The sequence below is a fragment of the Rhipicephalus microplus genome, chromosome 5, assembly GCF_043290135.1.
Source record: "Rhipicephalus microplus isolate Deutch F79 chromosome 5, USDA_Rmic, whole genome shotgun sequence".
Lineage (NCBI taxonomy): Eukaryota > Metazoa > Arthropoda > Arachnida > Ixodida > Ixodidae > Rhipicephalus > Rhipicephalus microplus.
In genome coordinates, this window is record NC_134704.1 from 72588908 (window position 1) to 72608346 (window position 19439).

The 19439-nt window shown below is 44.8% G+C and overlaps 1 protein-coding gene across 3 annotated transcripts; it reads right to left on the minus strand.

Annotated features, from left to right (window-relative positions):
* Positions 1-359: 359 nt before the first annotated feature.
* Positions 360-19202, minus strand: LOC119174422 (synaptophysin-like protein 2). Of its 3 annotated transcripts, none has more exons than XM_037425314.2 (7): positions 19060-19202; positions 18862-18947; positions 17965-18031; positions 16924-17045; positions 14388-14598; positions 12464-12664; positions 360-7762 (listed from the first exon to the last, which is right to left on the minus strand). In XM_037425314.2, the coding sequence occupies exons 3-7, from the start codon at positions 18022-18024 to the stop codon at positions 7571-7573; spliced, it is 786 nt and encodes a 261-aa protein (XP_037281211.1). In that variant the 5' UTR covers positions 18025-18031; positions 18862-18947; positions 19060-19202; the 3' UTR covers positions 360-7570. The 3 variants fall into 3 exon arrangements, with proteins under 3 accessions (XP_037281211.1, XP_075751783.1, XP_075751782.1); XM_075895668.1 differs by having other exon boundaries at positions 18862-18942; positions 19060-19107; XM_075895667.1 differs by lacking the exons at positions 18862-18947; positions 19060-19202 and adding an exon at positions 18100-18777.
* Between the last annotated feature and the right edge of the window lie 237 nt (positions 19203-19439).

Below are 19439 nucleotides of genomic sequence, written 5' to 3' on the forward strand. Positions count from 1 at the left end.
GCAAAAATATGACAAGAGTGCAATTTTTTTTCGCAAAGCACCACCTCCGTTTGCTTGCTTTCCACGGGTTTATGGTGCGCTTCTTTCACCAGTAAAAAAGCAGTTTAGTAATACACGATCTCCAACACCAGGCTATTCTCGGCACACCAACCCAGGAGACTATCGCAGCACAACCGACCAATCCTAGAGACAGCAGGTGGTGTGACCATACCTTGCCAGCATGTACAAGTAGTGACGCAAAATACCATAGCTTGTACATTTCACTTACAGCTTCCTTGAAACTTCACTTCTGAAATTCCAGCATACGGGTCGGATTGAAATAACTTTATTGACTGTTCAGAGTAACACATCTACAACAGTTCACGTTTCGAAGCTTTATTTCCAGTAATATATTCTCTTGGACATTTACATTATGTACTATGTACATCTCTCAAGAGTGTCAACAGTAACAGGTTCCTCTGAGACAGCTTTGAACACTGGTCACGCATGGGAGGTCTTACACAAAAAAAAAGGGACGAGCGGCATGCAATAACTTTGCTCTTTCTATGGCATTCAGGCACACGACACACACAACACATACTGTGAAGACTGTATATACGCATGCGGTGTAGTGGCACACCTAGTAGATTGCCCTTCACAAGAGAGGAAATGTCAACTTAAATTAAGAAAAAAAACCTTAAATTAAGAAAACACGGGTGCTGGCGGAAAGTTCCATTGCAGACCCCAAGTCGCTAACATTTACTTTTGTAAATTTACATGTGTGCACAAGTGTCTTGCTAGGGAACCACTTTACACAACACTATGGCATGCCTTTGGAGAAGCAAATATGTTGACCAGTGGGTCTGTTATGGCAGCGGCTGTAAACTAACTGGTCAGACAGATAGCTCAATCATGCCAAAAATTTTACACTGCAGCAAGTGCTGGTAGTACCTTCAATAAATTACTAAGCTTTAGTGCAGCATTCGCTCATTTCAACCATTTCATTGAGAATCTGTCTAAACTAAGCACAGTCTATCTTCTAACCAAAAAGAACACCACCACCATCCGTGCCTAACAAAATATTCAGCAACGAGGAAAACGTTACTTCAACCCATCTTATTTCTTCCTTTTCACTTTGATGCTGCATGACCACAGCTTAAGGCCTATTTGATCTCTGTATAGATGCAAGAACCATTTTTTCCAACCAGAACTATCCAGTTTGTCTGGCGTACGGCAGCATACTTTTCATTCAGTTCTCATGGAACAAGAAACTGCTGCACTAAAGCTTGATGTGAAATGCATAATACCACCAGTGGGTGTGTAGGAGCCAGCGTTTTTTTAGCCAGGAAAAAACTGACACAATCCTCCGATTCAGAAATGACCTATATTGCAGTCACCTATATTGTACTCCAAAGAAGCCATTTAGTGTCGATATCTGCAGAGCATTTCATTCTTCCCTGAGTCGTTTTATTTGTTGATACTTCGCTTGGCACGAGTGACCAGGTGGAGCAAGTCAATCAAATGCTGCTTGCTTCACTTAAAACTTGTGAAATTCAATTACTAAAACAGGTTCTCCTCGCGACACGCACAGTTGATATCAGATGCCTAGAACTCAAAGTTTGTACCTAAGGCATATCACCTCATGGCAGCTACAGATGGTGCTTTAAGGATGTTCCCAGATTTTTTACAAATGCATTTCTTTCTTGACCTTCTTTATGTTGCACCACAAAGTTTCTATACGGTGTTGCCATAAGCTGCTACAATGTGTAGGCCATGGAAACTGTAGCTGTCGCTGATCGACAGCACCTATCCTTAGTGTCTGTAATCGGTCACTTGCATAACACCACAAGGAGCAGCTCAGCACATGAACTCCCAACCACCCGAAACTAGACGAGAATAACATAATTATAAAGCTCTTAAAACTAAAATGGGAGAATGGAACATGTCCTTCACGAACTTTGCCACAGTCTCTCCTAAACGGAAAGGTGACAGAGATTAATTAGGCAAGGCATGGAAGCACGGTAGGACTTTGATAACATCATGGTCGGTCAGTTGGAACTAGTCGCCTTTGGATAAGAAAGCTGTCAGGCTGGCACGGCGTTTGCTTCATCCACACTGCGCGTTTTCAAAGTAGTGAAGCCACAAACGGGCCGAAACAGCAGAGGCCACAACAACAAGCATGGGAGATAGCTAGAGAGAGAAGAGAGCTGGCAGTGCACTCTTTCGGACACGCGAGCAGTGTCCCGACCGGTGTGCCCTACACGCATGCTTGTGAGCAAAGTTTGATGAAACTCAGGGAAATCCAAGAAACAACAGCATCCACACAGACATACAAAAGCAGAAAAGAGACAGCAGCCATTGCCACTCAACGCAAAACAAGCGAAGCGCTCAAACCATAAACTGTTCATGGAAAGGGGGCACGACCAAGCACTTCTTTATTTAAACAGTCACCAGTGCACTGAAATGCAGGTCTGCACGGCAATCCGGGTGATGTTTCGCAGCACAGTGTGCGTGGCAGTAAGCAGTGGCTCTCCACTGATGCTTAGCGGCCGCGTCAAACGCGCCAGTTGATCAGTTTCAGATGTGCAAGCTACAGTGCGTGCAGGGGTGGCCAACGTGTTCGGAGCATCGCAGGTCACGCACCGTGCAAAAATGCTCGCTAGGCTAGGGCAGAAAAATAGCTGCAGATTCTAACGCTGCATGGTGCATCAAGTAGTCCATCATTGCTACTTCAGTTGCCCCCTTAACAGTTTAACATTCAAAAAGAAGTGCGGTATATGGCGTATATGTTCTTTCTCACTTTCTTCACTCACGTGTATATTCTTGCACATCCACACACACGCACATTTTTACACAACGCTAAAGTACCACAGTTCCTAAACAGCAATAGTCTTATGTGCTCTGCCTAACAGGGTGTCTTGTATCTTGTCAATAGTAGCAGATACAGAAGGCTTGGGGGGCTTGGTTTAAAGGTTATGCCACTAAATAAAGCCGATGTCCAGAACTGCACCCACAACAATTTATCCTTTATGCCAATTTACACCAAGCATAGCATTTAGGATATAACTGATGGTATGACAGCCACTACAAACATCAAGTTTCTTGGGTCGTAGCACAAGGTACTAAAATAAAGAGACAATTATATTACTTGCAGGCAGGAAAAATAAAAGAACAAAATTGCGACTTCAGCTTGCAACAATGTATAGCTTCATTTTAAATGAACACTCTTTACGTTGACCATAATTTTTCACATTTCTCAGGAGCAACACCCTTCAAGAGCCACTGCATTCGCAACGTAAAGTTGAGCCTAGTCTGCAGTGCGGCTAATTTTGAGAGCTCCAAAACAACTTTTTAAACACTTATTTTGTACTTAACGGTCACAGCAGCACACTGGCCAATAAAGTCCAATTTCATGCCGGGAGAAACGCAGCGGTAGTGTTCCAGCGACACAAGCCTTTCGTTTATGCCCACCAACTCTGCTTGAAATGGCACCAAGATTATAAGTGCCACCATTCACCGGATTATATCATTTCACAATCAATTGATACTTTCCAATGCAACAATACCGTGTAACGTGCTAGAATGAGATGTACACAAGCACAATTCTATAGAGCCTCTGTGAGTAGGAACACCAATGAAATCCCAATATATAGTCACCACCACACCATGCATGGAAGCGACAAAGCCTACGCGGTAGCCACTGCTTATTGCTGGCTCTTCATTGGTTATACTCACCAATGCGAAGCTAAAAGAGGGATATATATATATCTATATATATTGGCTTCCTTTGTACAAGTGTCACACAGATGGCACCAGATTTTGAACTTTCAACAAACAAGACCACCAAATAAACACAAGCACCTTCGTTTGCACTGTCAATGTCATATACGTGAAAAAAAAAACATGCTATTTGGTAAACAAATGCACTCCTCAAATGAGTATGTAAACAATGCACATGTTCTTCCTGGCAGATCCTTCTACATTTTTCTTTCCATTCCGCAAACTTCAAAGGTTGGCAAATCTGCACTACACACAAGATCATTGGAGCAATGACATAAATATAATATCTGCACTTAACACAACGTGCAAAGAAAAAATAAATGCAGACTAACTCGCCACATGCCAACAAAATGTGCATGTGTTATTGGTCTTCTGACTCCACACATCAAACGCATAGGCTGATTTTCTTACATGGGAAACACTGATGGATGTTGTATCCTTTGTATGCCTAATAAGCACTTGTTTTTGCCCTCCATCAAACAGGCAATAAATAAACTGTGGTAATATAAGGCCACCAATATGCAGAGGCCATGTTTTGAAGATTTTCGGCAGCATACAAAACTGCTATAAAAAACAAATATAGAATGTGCTTGTACTAAAAAAAAAAAAAAAACAGGTTTGCACAGGAGCTGAAGTAGACATGTGTGAGTATTTGTGATAGAATTTTTTCAGACCCACTGTGAAAAACGAATTCTCTGCCAACCACTCTGCAAACTCGAAAAAACTTGGTGCAGAGTTAAAAGTAACACTCCATACAAGAAAAATACAAGAGTACCATGATGCACCCAAAAGTAAGTACACTGAACATTAATAGCAATATTAATAGCAATGTCATCACAACAGTCGCACAACATCTGCCACAACAGTGTTGATTTGCAATGTATATGTGCAACACGCGAGGTAAATAAAATGTCTGCTACGGCTTATCTACATACATAACCGAAAAAAAAAAAAAAACACTGTTAAAGTGAACAGTTAACTTCGTAGTAAAGAAACCTGAGTAATACAATCACAACCTATATAAAGTAACATAGTAGTCTCACGTTGACCATATAAACATAATGGGGCCCCTTAAACATCATCCTGCGTTAGGCAAACCAGTTTAAGGTGTTCTGCCTGCATGTTTCAAGCTTGAAGATTCAGGGACAGAAGTCTAATGCACCTCTTTCGGCACACACTTTTGCATTGCAATTCGAAAGTGACAAAAATGTTCGTACACTGCATGCTGAAAACCAACAACTGGCAGTCCGAAACCATTTCGTGTGCTTCGTCAAAAGTTGACCGACGCAAAGCAACCTCGCACATGTTTTGCATGATAAACTGAAGAGAGCAGTTAGTGCAATGTTTCTAAGTAAACGAATGCTACAGAGAAAGAAACATGGCGTCTGGTCTTCAGAATGCAGAGTTAACATTACACTGGTTTACACGCCCCAGCTCTAAAAGAGATTTAGATGAAGTTATTTACATCAACTAAACACTTATTTTGCAACGAATGCAAGCTACGTAGTTCTCACATTGTTTCCCACCAGTATAACCAAATGGTTATCTAGGCTTTCACAACAGTGAAATAAATGCTAAAGTGAAAACATGTGCTGTTATGTAAAAAAAAAAACTCATTAGAATGTCCTTAACATGCTCATCTTGAGACTGTAGAAACTGACTGTTCAAACGAAGAAAAACATGTTATTCAAACGTTCCCAAAGAACAGAGGAGAGCTCCAGCTAGCGTTTACCTGAGAGAACATATTAGTGATGTCCAGGCCTAATGAGCGACCCTTTAAATAGTCTGCTGCTCGTCACTCTATGCAGGGAAGCCGGCGCAAGCCGGAGCCAGCTTAGCTTCTGCTGCCATAACTAAAAAGCGCTCTTGTTCATAAACTGCATAGGCAGTTGAGGGGACTTCACATAAAAAAAAGCAGACTTTAAGGGTGAGAACCCAGAGAAACACTGTTCTCTGATCTCCAATAATGTATACAAACGCACACACATACTTAAAAGTAGGTCCACTCTTCAAACCAATTTACAGGCAGTCTCAAATTTAACTGTGCTATCATCCCGAACCACACTCACGACCTAAGTGGCTGAAGAGGCAAGGCCTATAACATTCCATCATACAAAGTCTGTATGTATTGCTATGTCGAAAGAAAAACAACAAAAAATGAACTGTACGACAACTGCACAGTGTAAAACAAGCACTATGAACGCTTTCTTCAGTTCCACAACTATAACAACCTGAAACTATATTAATTATAAGTAGGTGAGAAAAAAACATACAAGTCTGTGTTTGACTACGCTGCAGAAATGGTAAGAATTCAGGCATGCCGTAAATGAAGTAGTAGAAACAAAACATGCAACACTCAACATCATAGTATCAAAAGGCAAAGAATGTTGGACAACAATCTGCTTCTGTATAAGCTCTTAGCTTTAGTAGCTCAACAAAATCATATTCAAGGCTGAATGCTTCACACACAACATCAAAATATTGTTCAAGTTTAGCAGGCATTTAGTTTCTGCTCTTTTATCCGAACAATGTCTGCAAATGAAATGTTACAGAAACAATAATAACCATTGCATGTTACAGAGCACAAGCAGTAGGTCTGCATGACATGATGGCAGCTGCTGGCAAAAGCCAAAAATAAAATAAATGCATCCATTCTGCAAAACAGCCTTGAGAAAGCACAACCAAAAGAAATGTTAATGGGCAAGCTTCACATCAGCTTGTGAGGATTTTGCTACTTTACATTGAGAGTGACGGAACTTTTGTGAATGCACTTCGGTTAGCATATCTTAGATGCCATTTGTCTCGGTTTATAAGCTTCAAATGTCAAAACACTTGCAGAGGTATGTTTCTGCTTTCCTAAAGCAAAGCAACTAGACCCAATTCAGTGTTTTAACAGACTTAGCAGCTTTTAGAAAGAAAAAGAAAAGAAGTCTCTATTCTTCAGATTCATCAGTATGCCATAAAAGAAGCAGTGTAAATATAATGGGCCAGCCTATGGAAGAGTCGATACAACCACCAGCACACCGGCAAAACCCCAAGTGAGGGAAGGTGGCACGAATGCTCTCTCGTGACGAAATTTCCTTTTCCAAACACTACGATGGCAGCCTAGCCAGCAAGCTAAACTTTCGTGCCATTTACCTCCCTTCTATCTTCCTCTTCTTCCTTTTGTTTGTCCCCCCATTTTATGACGATCTTCATGGCGGTGGCGAGAAACAACATAATGTCTGCTAACGTGGCAAGAGCAAGTTTTTGCAGACACATGCACTGGAATGTCGCATTGCGATTTCGCCATCAAGTTTACATTGCATAAGCTTCAATAGGCGACTGTGCTCTCGCAAAAATTCAGATTTGCCTCAGTGCCAGCCTACATTAGATGACTGGGCCAATCACATCACGCACGTAGAGCTCATTTCATGTGACTAGCATGGGGCAAGACAAAAGGAGGCAGGTGCTTTACACCTGCACTTCTCTATCCACTGTACCAACCTCAATGTTTTTAAGAGAGAAAGTTAGGAGCACCAGCACAGTGAATATAACTTGCCTGCATTCACACCCCCACTGTCTGCACAAGTGCCACCAAACTGACATCCTTTCTCATATCGTCTAGCTTTCGTAGATACCCCGTCTATCAATTCAAAGGGTCTGTCTTAACAAATGCACCAAACTTTCCAAGGAGCATTACGTCAAGCCAGTTGGCCTCGGTGTACTACACCCCAATTCCACGCTTTTCTCAACTCGGACCCTCCAGGCACGACCTTCCACCAGCGGGGTTTTGCCAAGGCGCACTAGTAAGCTTAATGTGTGCTGGGTCTCAGTACTGTGTCCCAAAAGTTGGGCTCTGGATCGGTGGTGGAGACTGCGGCGGGTACTGGGTGTTGGACTGCGGGAATGGTGGCACCGCCCCACCCACAGGGGGCGGCTGGCGCTGGCCGTGAAAGCTGGTCTCCTTGTAGACGAACCAGCAGCCAGCCATCCAAAGAAGAACATTGAAGAATCCCAAGATCTGTAAAAGAAGAAGAGGTGTGCCTGCAGCAGGCTGCCTTTCTATGTATTTCCGAACTCGGTGAGAACACTTAAGATGGCAGCCACACAGACGTCGCATAACAGACCATACTGCTCGTTGAGAATCTACTCGCGAAAACGAGTTCTACCGGCTCATCCCTACAGCTGAATGTGGAAATGTGCTCGAAGTTCATGGCGCCTTCTTGCACCAATACCTACGCGTATTACAGTAACAGCCTTGCTAATTAGGAAAAATCAGACAATTTGGACTCATCTGCTGGCAATAGAAAGTATATGCATCACTGTATATAAATAGGACAACAGCCGGAGCACACCGAACCAAAGTGCAGAAATTCGCAATGCGAGAATATGAAAACTGCGCAAGCATCCAACTAAAACAAAGCATCACAGCCCACATCGCCATAGCGCACTGCTGATTCGTTCACCAGGTCTTGAACTCCAGCTGCAGAGCTGGAAAGATAATTTTGTGGGCAGCTATTCGTTGTTTTATAACCAGAGTAACCGCTCACTAGTGACTCAATTATTGGACCTTTGCAACTGGCCACTGTGAGTGCGTCCTTAAACTGGCCACGGCCAGTTACACTCCAGTCTGGCAGAAATTTCGAGTCACCCACGTGCACAACTTAGCAAGAACACAATGATTATAAAGCTTGTAGCCACATTTCTTTGAAGCAGGAGGTATACTAGCAGAGCTGCAAAAGGTCAAAGTAATTGTGCCATTCACGGAACATCAGTCGGTCTTTACGCCGCATTTCACGAACCGGAGAACTGCAAAACATGGTGAAGGCTCCAGTGATATCATGAGTTAGCTTCGGCATAGAGTAAACACAGCGACTATGTTACACAGTACAGTAAAAGCTCATTAATTCGACACTCGTTAACTCGGAAATTCGGACGGCTTTATTGGTCCCGGCCAAAGTGCATGTTAATCTATGGGACCAAACCTTTGTTATTTCGTCGGAATTCGGCTCCGCACCGCTTAACTCGGACAAATGCTGACGGCTGCTGCTACACAAAAGTGTGATAAAGCAGCGCTGGCACCACTGGAGTGAAACCGAAACCTGAGTGGCATCGCCATCATCATCAACTAGTGGGGGCGATCGCAGCGTCACCGAACGTCGGCGTCTTCTTTCTTCTCCACTCAGCGCACGGAGGAAGGAAAGGTAAGGAGAGGCCCTGACGTCACTCGTTGCAAAGCCGCGATGAAGCCGGAAGTCGGCCATATTGACTAGGCAACTTCTCTCTTGTTTACATGTGAATGCGAAGCACAAGGCGCGACTCCCTCTCTGTCTCAAAAAGCATGTGGCCTGCGCGCCGCGTGCGTCGGTGCTATCCGAAACCAACGGAACGGATTTCAACACGCTGTCTTGCTGCGATACGGTTGACGAAATCTCTGCGTATGGCTGTTGTACTCTTGCACTGCCGGCGTTAATGATAAACACGGCAAGTTGCACGTTACGCTTTTATTAGATGTGTTCTTTGTGAAAAAGATTATATTTCGGACATTGCTGCGCGACGAACCAGGCACCGAAATTTGTACAGCTTCTTTCAGATCACTTTTTTCCCCTTTTGCGCTTCTCTTTAGGTTTTATGAAATTTTCGGTCAGGCTGTGGGGTAGACACAACGATAAAAAAAGAAAAAAAATTTCTTCCCTGCAATAAACCCGGAGGTCCGTAATTATGCCAGTAAAGTCGGCGTCGGTGGAGCTTGTGTGAGTGCCAGCCCGTTGAGTTTGCGCCGGCCTCTTTGTTTTCGCCCCTCTTTTGTCCTACGCGCACTGGTTCCTACGGATATCCCAAAGGCCATGATTTTATTAGGACGAAAGCAGCGAAGACCTCCCGAAAGTGCGTGGGAATACGTCTCTAGTGTGATTCACGCGCACTAGTAGCTACGGAGAATGGAGACCAGGATCGCGTTAGGGCGAAAAGTGGGAAAGTTAGCCGAAGGAATGCGTGAGAAAAGGTCTGCGGGAAGCTTCACGCGTCAACACAGCCCCCAAGGACGGCAGGGAAAGCCAGCCAAATGCGAGGGAAGATGTCTACAGGGTAAGTGGCTAGTCATTAGAGGAAAATAAAGAGAAGGCGCTTGTTTCTGTCTTCCTTATCTGGAACAGAGCTCAGCGCTAACCGTCAACCGGTAACTGTACAGGAACATGAAAAGCATGATTAGATTACAGTCTTAATAAGGGCCTGTGGACCGCAAATGCATCGTCCGTCGTCATAGGAAGCAACACCACATAACTGTCACTAACCTGCAAGGCATTCATTGAACGAATTTTTGAGCACAGTCGTTATCTTCTATGATGGCTTTTCAGCATCATTTTGACAGATGCTGCAAATTCGGAGTATGTATACGCGCGCTCGTTCCGTGGTTTCTAGTTCCGACACCTGGTTACAACCACCACCGGGGGAAAATCGCGTAGCTAACAATGCGGCACAAAGAATGGATGCTGTCGAACACCTGCAGTACGCCACGGTTAGGTGCGAGGCCCATGAAAACGCGCACACCACCGCTGGACTGCCTGAACGGTGCTGCATCGCACTACATCAACAATAACAAAACGCCGCCATTGTGCCTAGTGAATATGGCCGCGTGTGATGCAATTTTCGCCACATTTTTTACGCCCTGCGCCGGCTGGGCATGCCCTCTCCTTACCTTTCCTTCCTCCGTGACTCAGCGTTTCCGATGCCATTTTCCCTTGTGTTGTCGTGTCGGAACCATCTCTTCTTGCGGAGTTCTCTTTTTATTGTGACCGTATTTGCATGCCACCACCATCGTGCGCTAGAGTGATGGCAACGCCGAAAAAGCGGCAGAACTACGACGCAAAGAACTTGGCGACTAAAGTGGAAATTTTGGAAGCACTGAAGAACGGCGAATCGCAACAGCAGGTTATGACCAAGTACAACGTGAAGCAGAGCACGTTGGGAACGTACATGAAAAATGAATAACAGATTCGACAAGCCTTCGAAAGCGAGAAGTTTCATGCCTCTAGAAAGCGGTTGCGAACCGCAGCTCATCCCCAGCTCGAAGAAGCTTTGCTCCGGTGGATTACTGACTGTCGCAATGCGCATCTGCCTTTGAGCGGACCTCTCATCATGGCGCAAGGTGAGAAGTACGCTGCAATGATGAACATTGAATCGTTCAAAGCGTCAGAAGGGTGGTTTGCGAGGTTTCGAGAGAGACACGAACTTGTCTTCAGGAGTGTGTGCGGCAAAAAGGCCAGTGTTGACGAAAGCGTGACCACCGAGTGGAGAAATGTGAAGCTACTGGAGCACATCGCCGCATATGAACCACATGACGTGTTCAATGCAGATGAAACTGCTCTATTTTTCAGAGCTCTGCCTGACAAGACAATGACTTTCAAAGGGGACGCGTGCATTGGTGGCAAGAAGTGCAAGCAAAGGATAACTGTGCTTCTTGCCGCCAATATGACTGGCACGGAGCGCTTGCCACTACTTGTCGTCGGGAAGGCGTTTAAGCCACGTTGTTTTAAGAACGTCAAAAGCCTTCCTGTCGAGTACACAGCGAACAGGAAGGCATGGATGACATCGGACATTTTTCGCGGCTAGCTGCAGCAGTTGGACCAGCACTTCACGTCGAAGGACCGCAAGATAATTATGGTTGTTGACAACTGCAGTGCCCATAACTGTACAGTCGAACTGAAGAGCATCAAAGTAGTTTTTTGCCGCCCAACACTACGTCTGCTCTTCAGCCGATGGACCAGGGTATCATTCACTACGTGAAGTCGCAGTACTGCAAGCACCTGCTAGAGCGAATGATCCTATGCTCAGAAGCTGGAAAGTTGTATCAAGTGGACTTACTCGGCGCAGTGCACACCATCGCCCACGTGTGGAAAAACACTCCGCCGCAAGTCATCGCCAACTGTTTTTGGCGTGAGGCCCGAGCATGCAGCAGTAGCTGACGATGGCATCGAGGAGGTGTCAGCCGAGTCCACCGACGATGACTGCCCGACTTTCGATGCTGTCCTTCCCACAGATGTGACCTTTCAGGACTACATCGCGATTGATCATGGTGTCGCCACGAGTGGTCTTCTGACCGATCAAGAGATTATTAATGATGTCACGGGCGCCCATGAAGACCACGATTCCGATAAAGAATCATGCGAGGAGATACAGCCGCGACCTCATCGCACCTCACGGGAAGGCGCTGTTAATATTAGAGGACGCTCGCCTGAACACTCCCGACAGCTTGCATGCTGTTGGCCATTTGTAACAGTTAAGAATAATTGTGATGTCAGCCAGAATCTGCGCGAAAACGCAGACGACAATTACAAAATACTTCAACAAATAAAGGTATGCTTCTGCAGCTTGATTTTAAATGTTGTTTTCCCTGTTCATTCGTTAATTCGGCATTCGGTTAATTCGAACAGTTTTTCCGGTCCCGTGAAATCCGAATTAATGAGCTTTTACTGTAGTGCATACTTTCGCTTATACTGCTTTATGCCATCCTTTCTGTTGGGGCCCCATCCGGGCACACACCAGTGTATGTCAAATATCATCGCCAGATGAAAAAAAAATAATTGTCACGAGGTGTCGCTGTACACGAGGTGTCGCTAAGTACAATAAGTACACGAGGTGTCGCTGGAGCCAATGCTTCGACAGGCGAACTTGCCTTCTTGACGCCTACAATAGGTGCCAACACACGTCCTTGCACACTCACCAAAGACACGTTGAGAGTAGCGAAGCTTCCGCTTGCCTCTTGTTCACACCGGGCCTTATCTATATCCCTACAGATGCCAATGGCGGGCCACTTTATAATGTTGTCAGGGCTCATGTAATACTTGACGTCTCGCACTCCCTGGGCCCAGGCGCACGATCCCGCAAACCAGAAGAGCGACATCAGTGCTGTCAGTCCGAGATCCTGCACAGTAACAATGGGATACTCATGCCAACAAGCCCAAATTGTACAACATTTTTTACTGAACTGTCCGTAAAACATTATCAGTTTTGTGTTACAATTACACAAAAACTCCTGCTGTGCCGTTTTAACACATATGTTGATAAGTCAACTAGGCTTGAGCTATTATCAACTCCTTGGTTTGAAGCAACATCAAACCCAGTAGTAGTTACTAGTGTTGATTAATTTAGAAGCAAACAGTTCGCGCTGCGCAATTTTCAGAGGCTTGAGGAAACCTGTCAATGTTTAAAAATTCGTGAAAAACGTGGTTCTTTACTTGTCAAAAAAAAAAAAAGTATTCATCTCTGGGCATCTCTGTTATTCAGATATCTTCATGCAAAAATGCGAGTACAGTGTTTTTTACAACTCCAGCGGCAAGGAAAATTTGGTTACAGGCTTCTTGCAAACAAGTCTGTATTTTGTTCGCTTATAACGTGATGTTACAATGATCCGACATGAAACCGTTAGTCTAAGTGGTTTATGTTGCGACAAGCTATTTTATAGGTATACACACGAGCTAAACCTCTTTCCCCACCATAGTCTTTGTTACCTTCTTGGTTCCATCAATCATTCCAACTGGTGCTCATTCGCAAAAAACATTATGCAACACCAATTTACCTAAAGTGCCATCCTCCTGCACTAGATTTATTCCATTCTGTAAGTCTGCAAACTCGGCACTTGACAGGCCTGCTGTTCTAAAGGTGCCGTGTATGCTTTGTATCGATGCATGTGAGCACATTCAACTTGCGCAGGCCTCCAACAGTATCTGCAGAGGTTTTATTGATCGGTTCATGTATGCATCGCACACGTCTGCGTCATATATGAAACGTGCTCATAATTTGAAAGTTACACACGCGTCTTTCAGTTAATGCACGTGACTTGCCAACACATGCCAAGGGTGACCGAGAATCCTCAACAAGGCAGAATAGTGTCTGAACTCTGCAAAAAGGCTTTTTTACGAGTCTCCTAGACCAAACTACACCCCTCCGATGCAGCTTCTCCCTCTGTTTTCAGTCTACCCATGATTCTGCCCGTCTTTTGAATTTCTCTCGGACTACGATTGATTGATTGATTGATATGTGGGGTTTAACGTCCCAAAACCACTTTATGATTATGACTACGAATATGGACTACGAATAGCAGCAGCTACGGTTCATAGACAGCGCACCTGTTGCAAACCTATGTGCATACTGGATCGATACACAGAACACTCCCGCCCCACTCGGCCAACTCTTAGCCACTGCTTCAGTGAAAGAGCATGTGAACGAGACACATAAAGGCCCGAGAAGCAACAGTCCAAAGCCCATTGACACTATGTCTTTTTGAAAGAGAAAATAACTGCACTTTTAACAAACATCCAGCAATGAAAACTTGTTGATTCTTGTATAGTGCACAGTGAAAGTCCGGACTGCCACTGTAGCTCAATTAGCAAGCATTGGAGCAGTTATTCTGCAGTCTCTAACTGCAGCAAGTTCATTTGTCAGTCACTTTAACTATTTTGCATTATTTCATAATTACTATACTACTGCTAAATTCTATAAATGTCACATATACCTTCCTTGGCTTTATTAGGTCGGGTGTGGCAGATAAACAAGCACTCTATCGATCCCCCCCCCCCTGTTTGATTTGTAGAGTGAATAGATATATTCCATCTCATTTAACAAGCACTGATCATTTGCAGACTTACCACAATCGGTACAGTTTGGTTCTCTGCATACATCTTGCTGGAGAAGAGGTAAATGCCAAGAATGCCCACACAGTAGAGGAACGACAGCACGCCCGTGGCAACAAAGAACTCTGCATTGCTGGCGAAGTTGAAGGGCAGCTCAATGCTGTCGAGCGTGTCATCGGGTGTGATGGGGCAGGAATGGGGCACTTGGAAGGGGAAGTAGCTCATCCTGCATGCAAAAAAAAAAAAAGTCAACGATTCATTAAAAAACTGGTGGGCCCTTACGCTTCACCTTTAGAAGATGAACGCGATGGCAATATATATCCGCGCGCACACACTTCTTGGGGGTGACCTAAACTGTGACAAAAGGAAAGTCAAGTGCAAATGCACTATCTTCTTTTGCACCTACCTCGAATTTTCGCTCACAGCCAACGCTGCTTTTCCGCTCACAACGAAAGACGCCGACGCCACCAACACAGGAATTTTTACAAAATGAGTGCTTCGTTGCGTTAAACATCACTTGTCACGTTAAAACGTTCATAATGTTAAAGGTGCACTGACACCTAAATTTCAAACTAAAGGTGGTTGTACTATTAGAATCTTTTGCATACAGAGGAGCCCCCCCGGCTGTGCATTGGTGGCAAACGTAGCCTCGAACGTATTTTTTCAGTAGGGTTTTATGTAAAAGTGAGAGCTAGTCCGAGTTGGCAGAAATTTGCAACATAGTCATCAGTATAACAAATCTAGTAGCTCCAGGGTCTCTCTGCAACATTTCAGTTGTTCCACAAGCGCTGCCAACATCATAGACAGGCAGGTTTGTGCTGCACACAATGGGAAGCTCTCCTTAATTGCTGTTTTGTCCAGCTGTTTGTTATGTGGCTTGTTTTGACTGCTCGTACTAGTGGCACTTTTGAGATGGACATTCTTTTCACCGTGAAGTGGGGTCCAGACAGGCAAGCGCATCGTGTGATAGATTAAAACCATGTTCAGTGGCCACCGGTCTCCGTGGTATAGAGGCCATGGCGCTCGAGCGACGACCCAAAAGTCATGCAATCGAATCACTGGCATCGTGGCTACATTTTGATGGTGGCAAAATGCTAGATGCCTGTGCACTTTTATTTAGGTGCCCATTAAGAAACACCAGATAATCAAAATTTCCAAATTCCTCCACTACAGCATCCCTCAATCATGTTGCGATTTTGGGATGCAAAACACCAACAATTATTATTTTTCATGAAAGCAGGAGACGAGCCGACTACGACAGCAACACAGAATCCGCAATCTTACCGAAGAGCTGGCTATTCATTGTCAAGCAACTTCGTGAAGCCACCATCTTTCAAACAATAAAACGTGTTCCAACAAAAGTTCTCTTCACAATAAGGCCCTTTGTTTTAACATTTACCTATGAGGATTTCTTTTTTGGAATTGTTTCAAACCTCCCATCTTCCCGCACACTTTGGCACTGCTTGCACACCACACACTACTTCTTAATTAAAGTAGTAGTGACAAAAAATTTTGGTATGGTATTTTATTTTATAGCTGTAAAATGTTGCTGGAGGCCTATCAGTCACAACACGAAATACCACTTGCTGTAGTGCACACAAGACAATTATTTACAGTCTGCTTATTATACAGATCACTTAGCAAGAGCTCCAAGAACGAGAAGCCATAATGGGCATCTAACATCACGCAGCATGTGAAATGGCACGCCCAACTGTGACGTACTTCCGCACTGCCTGCATGATCTTTTGCATGCAGAGCGCAATGTTGTTGCCGTCACCGTCGCCCGGTGGCAAAGACTTTCTTGAGGCTTCCGGATGTTCACCGTGAGCACAGATCTTCAAGTAGCCACCGAATAGTAGCCTGCAGGTGCAAGCGTGGCAATAGTGCAATGGGGACTATGGCTTCATGATTTAGCTAAGCACCAGAATTCGGCCCATCGATGGCATCCCCAAAGTTTAGAGGTCCACTCCAGCTCGGCTTGCACGATAACGATGTTGCAAGGTGCGAGTGTATAGCGCTGAATCAGGCACAGATTATGTACACATGTTCACGAGAATCAATCCCATCTCAACTGCGATATTTTGTGTCGTACCCTTTTGGGTCTTTACAACTATCCGTATATGCCACTTCCACCATGCGTGTAGCCAGAAATATTTTTCGGGGAAAGGGGGGGGGGGGGGGGGCGCAACCTTGATTTTCGAAGGGGGCAACCCCTTAAAATGGCCATTTCTCGCTTTCTATGCCATTGCGGAAAAAAAAAACCCTTGGCTTCGCCCCTGACTTCCACCAATGCACACCAGCTCTGATGGGGTTTAGAAAAAAGATAATAAACTAAGAAGCCCTAGCCTAAAGCAATAAAACAAAATCATAACCTAAACGAAATCCCATCATTTTTCTGAAACGTTCAGCAAAACAACCGGCTGCTGGCCTGCAGGCAAACTAGCATGCAGTATCGTATGAAAGTGTAGATAAAAGTCACTGTAGTGGACATAGAAACAAATGCTTACTAAATCAATAACAATGCCGCATTACTGTGCTAGTTTTGGCTCACCTGAATGGATACCCAAACTGGACATTGACTTTGAATGGGCTTCCCGAACCGCTACAGGTAACCGAAAAGATTGACGTGGTCCCAAAGCCAGATGTGGTTGCAAAAGCAAATATGGAAAATACCTGCACAATAAATTGGACAAAGATAGGCCACCACTCAAGCATGCTAAAGACAAGTGGTTGCTTGGGCATGTTGGTACAACATACAACAGTCCAGGCAGAGAAATACATATATGCAACACTGTTGTGTGTGCTGTGTGCCTGGTCTTTTGCACTGTTCCACTCCAATACTAAAGGCAAGCTTGTGAAAGCACACTTTAGAGCTTCAACAACAGTCAAACCAAGTTGCAACAAAGTTATGTGCAGCGCAACCAATAACATAAACAGTTAGGTGCGGCACAAATGAATTGGTTCTATTCTGCCAGGCGCCATCATCGTGCCCCACATTTGTTGACATCACTACACACATTGATACTGGGAAACAACACTTTAAATTGATCGTAATTAAGCTCTGAGGTCCTAAGTAGAAGTGTCGCATACACTTCGAAAACAGCTCTGGTCGAACAGTTCTAATTGGTCCTCCACTGAAAATTTTATTGGTACATGTATGGTGTTTTATTATATATCATTAATTGGCTAGTGCTTATCAATCAAGTTGAGCAAAACATGCTGAGAGCATCAAAATATTTTGCGTAGCACATGATTTCACAAAGCGATGCAACATACAGCAAGATGTGGAACCATTTTAACATATTCATTTCGACATACTGCTGCTTTGAAGGGCTATTGCACAAAGAGTGGCGAATACGAAAAATTGCAAGACAGTACACGATGTGATGAACATGAATATTAATGGTTAGCAATATACAACAGGAATGCTGCAATGTGATCTGATGCAAAATCCTCCTGGGAAAGATAACAAAATTTAAACGAAAAGCAACACGGCTTCTGCAGCATTACTGTCACGATATCAGCCAGTAAGTCAGACCATCCACACATGCGCCAGAGCAACTGAAGTGAACAAGGTTTAGATCACACTTACGAACTGCAGGACTCGGATAAATCCCCTGGGCTCTTTCAGAACTCTGAAATTAAGGTCCATGGCTGGCCTGGGCAAAAAAAAACAAAAACAAATTAAAAGAGATCTGCCGCATCAAAGACAATGGCAGGAAACTACCTTCGCAATTGTGCGCACGCAAAGCGCGCCACCATCACTACTACTAGGCGGGTTCAGTCACAGAGGAGCAATAAAAATAATAAGCTTCCGTCGGGTTTTCGCACCCTCCAAGCAATCACACGAACATGATGTAGTCGAGCCAATGCGGCTGATCACGGCCGAAATAGAACAGTTCACCTGACCGACCACAAATCGATAGAGGTTTCCGTTGCGGAATAAAAACATCGCCCACGCGATCTCTTGAGAGCAGTCACGAACTCGAAAACACCTGGCTGTGCACCGGCTGCAACAACTGTAATTTTTTGTCGCTGCTCGAAGGGCAACGGACCGCAACCATTCCTGCGGCCTTCCACTACATGTCAAGCCGCAACGTTTATACGGAAAGCGCGCGCGCGTTCGCTCGACCGAGCCTCGGGCAAAAGAGAGCGCCGCTCCCACCGAAGTTGCGTCACTGCCCAGAGGAGAACCCGAGCGCGTGAAGATATACAAAACCGTCCGTAGAACAGACTCGCGTCACGCGCACTATGCGGCTGCATTCCGCGACTACCAAATTGGCCATCCCGACAAATTTCCACCGCAGGTTGGAAGACCGCGGACGGGGAGATACATATCGATCTTCGGTGTCTAAATGCGGACCGACACATTCCGAGAAAGACTGTTTCCCAGGGTGTTCAACACGAGCCTATTAGGTTTCCTTCCTGCGGGAAAAACGTTTCGCACTGCAGCACGCGCATGAGGGAACATAGAACGGAAGGTAAATACCTGAAACAATCAACCTGGAAACTCCGATGCCCGCTGTACGCCCGCAGCAGCCGCTACCTTGCGTCTTCTCTCGCTCCTCCACTGCCCTGCGCGAATGGGCGGGGAGGGGAAAAGAAATCAGGCCTGCAGCTATAAATTCTTTATCAACGACTCGTGGTGGAGCGTCCGCACTGATTGCGGGTTCGCGTAAACGTTTACCTGTCAGTGTAGCAGGCGCGCCCGGCTAACCAGCTCGACCGTGCGTGTTTATGCGGAATCCATAGGCTCCGCGCTCCGCTGATATCGGCGCCGCTCGCCACACATAAGCAACTGCCTGTCTTTTTCAGTCTCTGTGGTAATCTGTGGCGTTGCAGTTTTAAGCCGTAAGAGAGCGCTAGCTGTTTTGTGAACACGTGCAAACAGTTTTTAATTTTAAGGTCATTATTAGACCACAAATAATTTTTACGCATTAAATAGACAAAATACTTGCTTGCCAAGTGTTACAATAGGTTAAATATTGCGTAGTGGACGTGCAACGTAATATTGTATGCAGCGTTCTCTTAAAACGACTGTCTTCAACTACATTTCACAAAACTAAA

Coding starts and splice junctions, on each gene's coding strand:
- LOC119174422 (XM_075895667.1), bottom strand. CDS start 18,134: ATGGTGGCGCGCTTTGCGTGCGCACAATTGCGAAG. Junction 18,032..18,099: donor GCGTGCGCACAATTGCGAAG/GTAGTTTCCTGC, acceptor TTTTTTGCCCAG/GCCAGCCATGGACCTTAATT. Junction 17,046..17,964: donor TTATCCGAGTCCTGCAGTTC/GTAAGTGTGATC, acceptor TTTATTGTGCAG/GTATTTTCCATATTTGCTTT.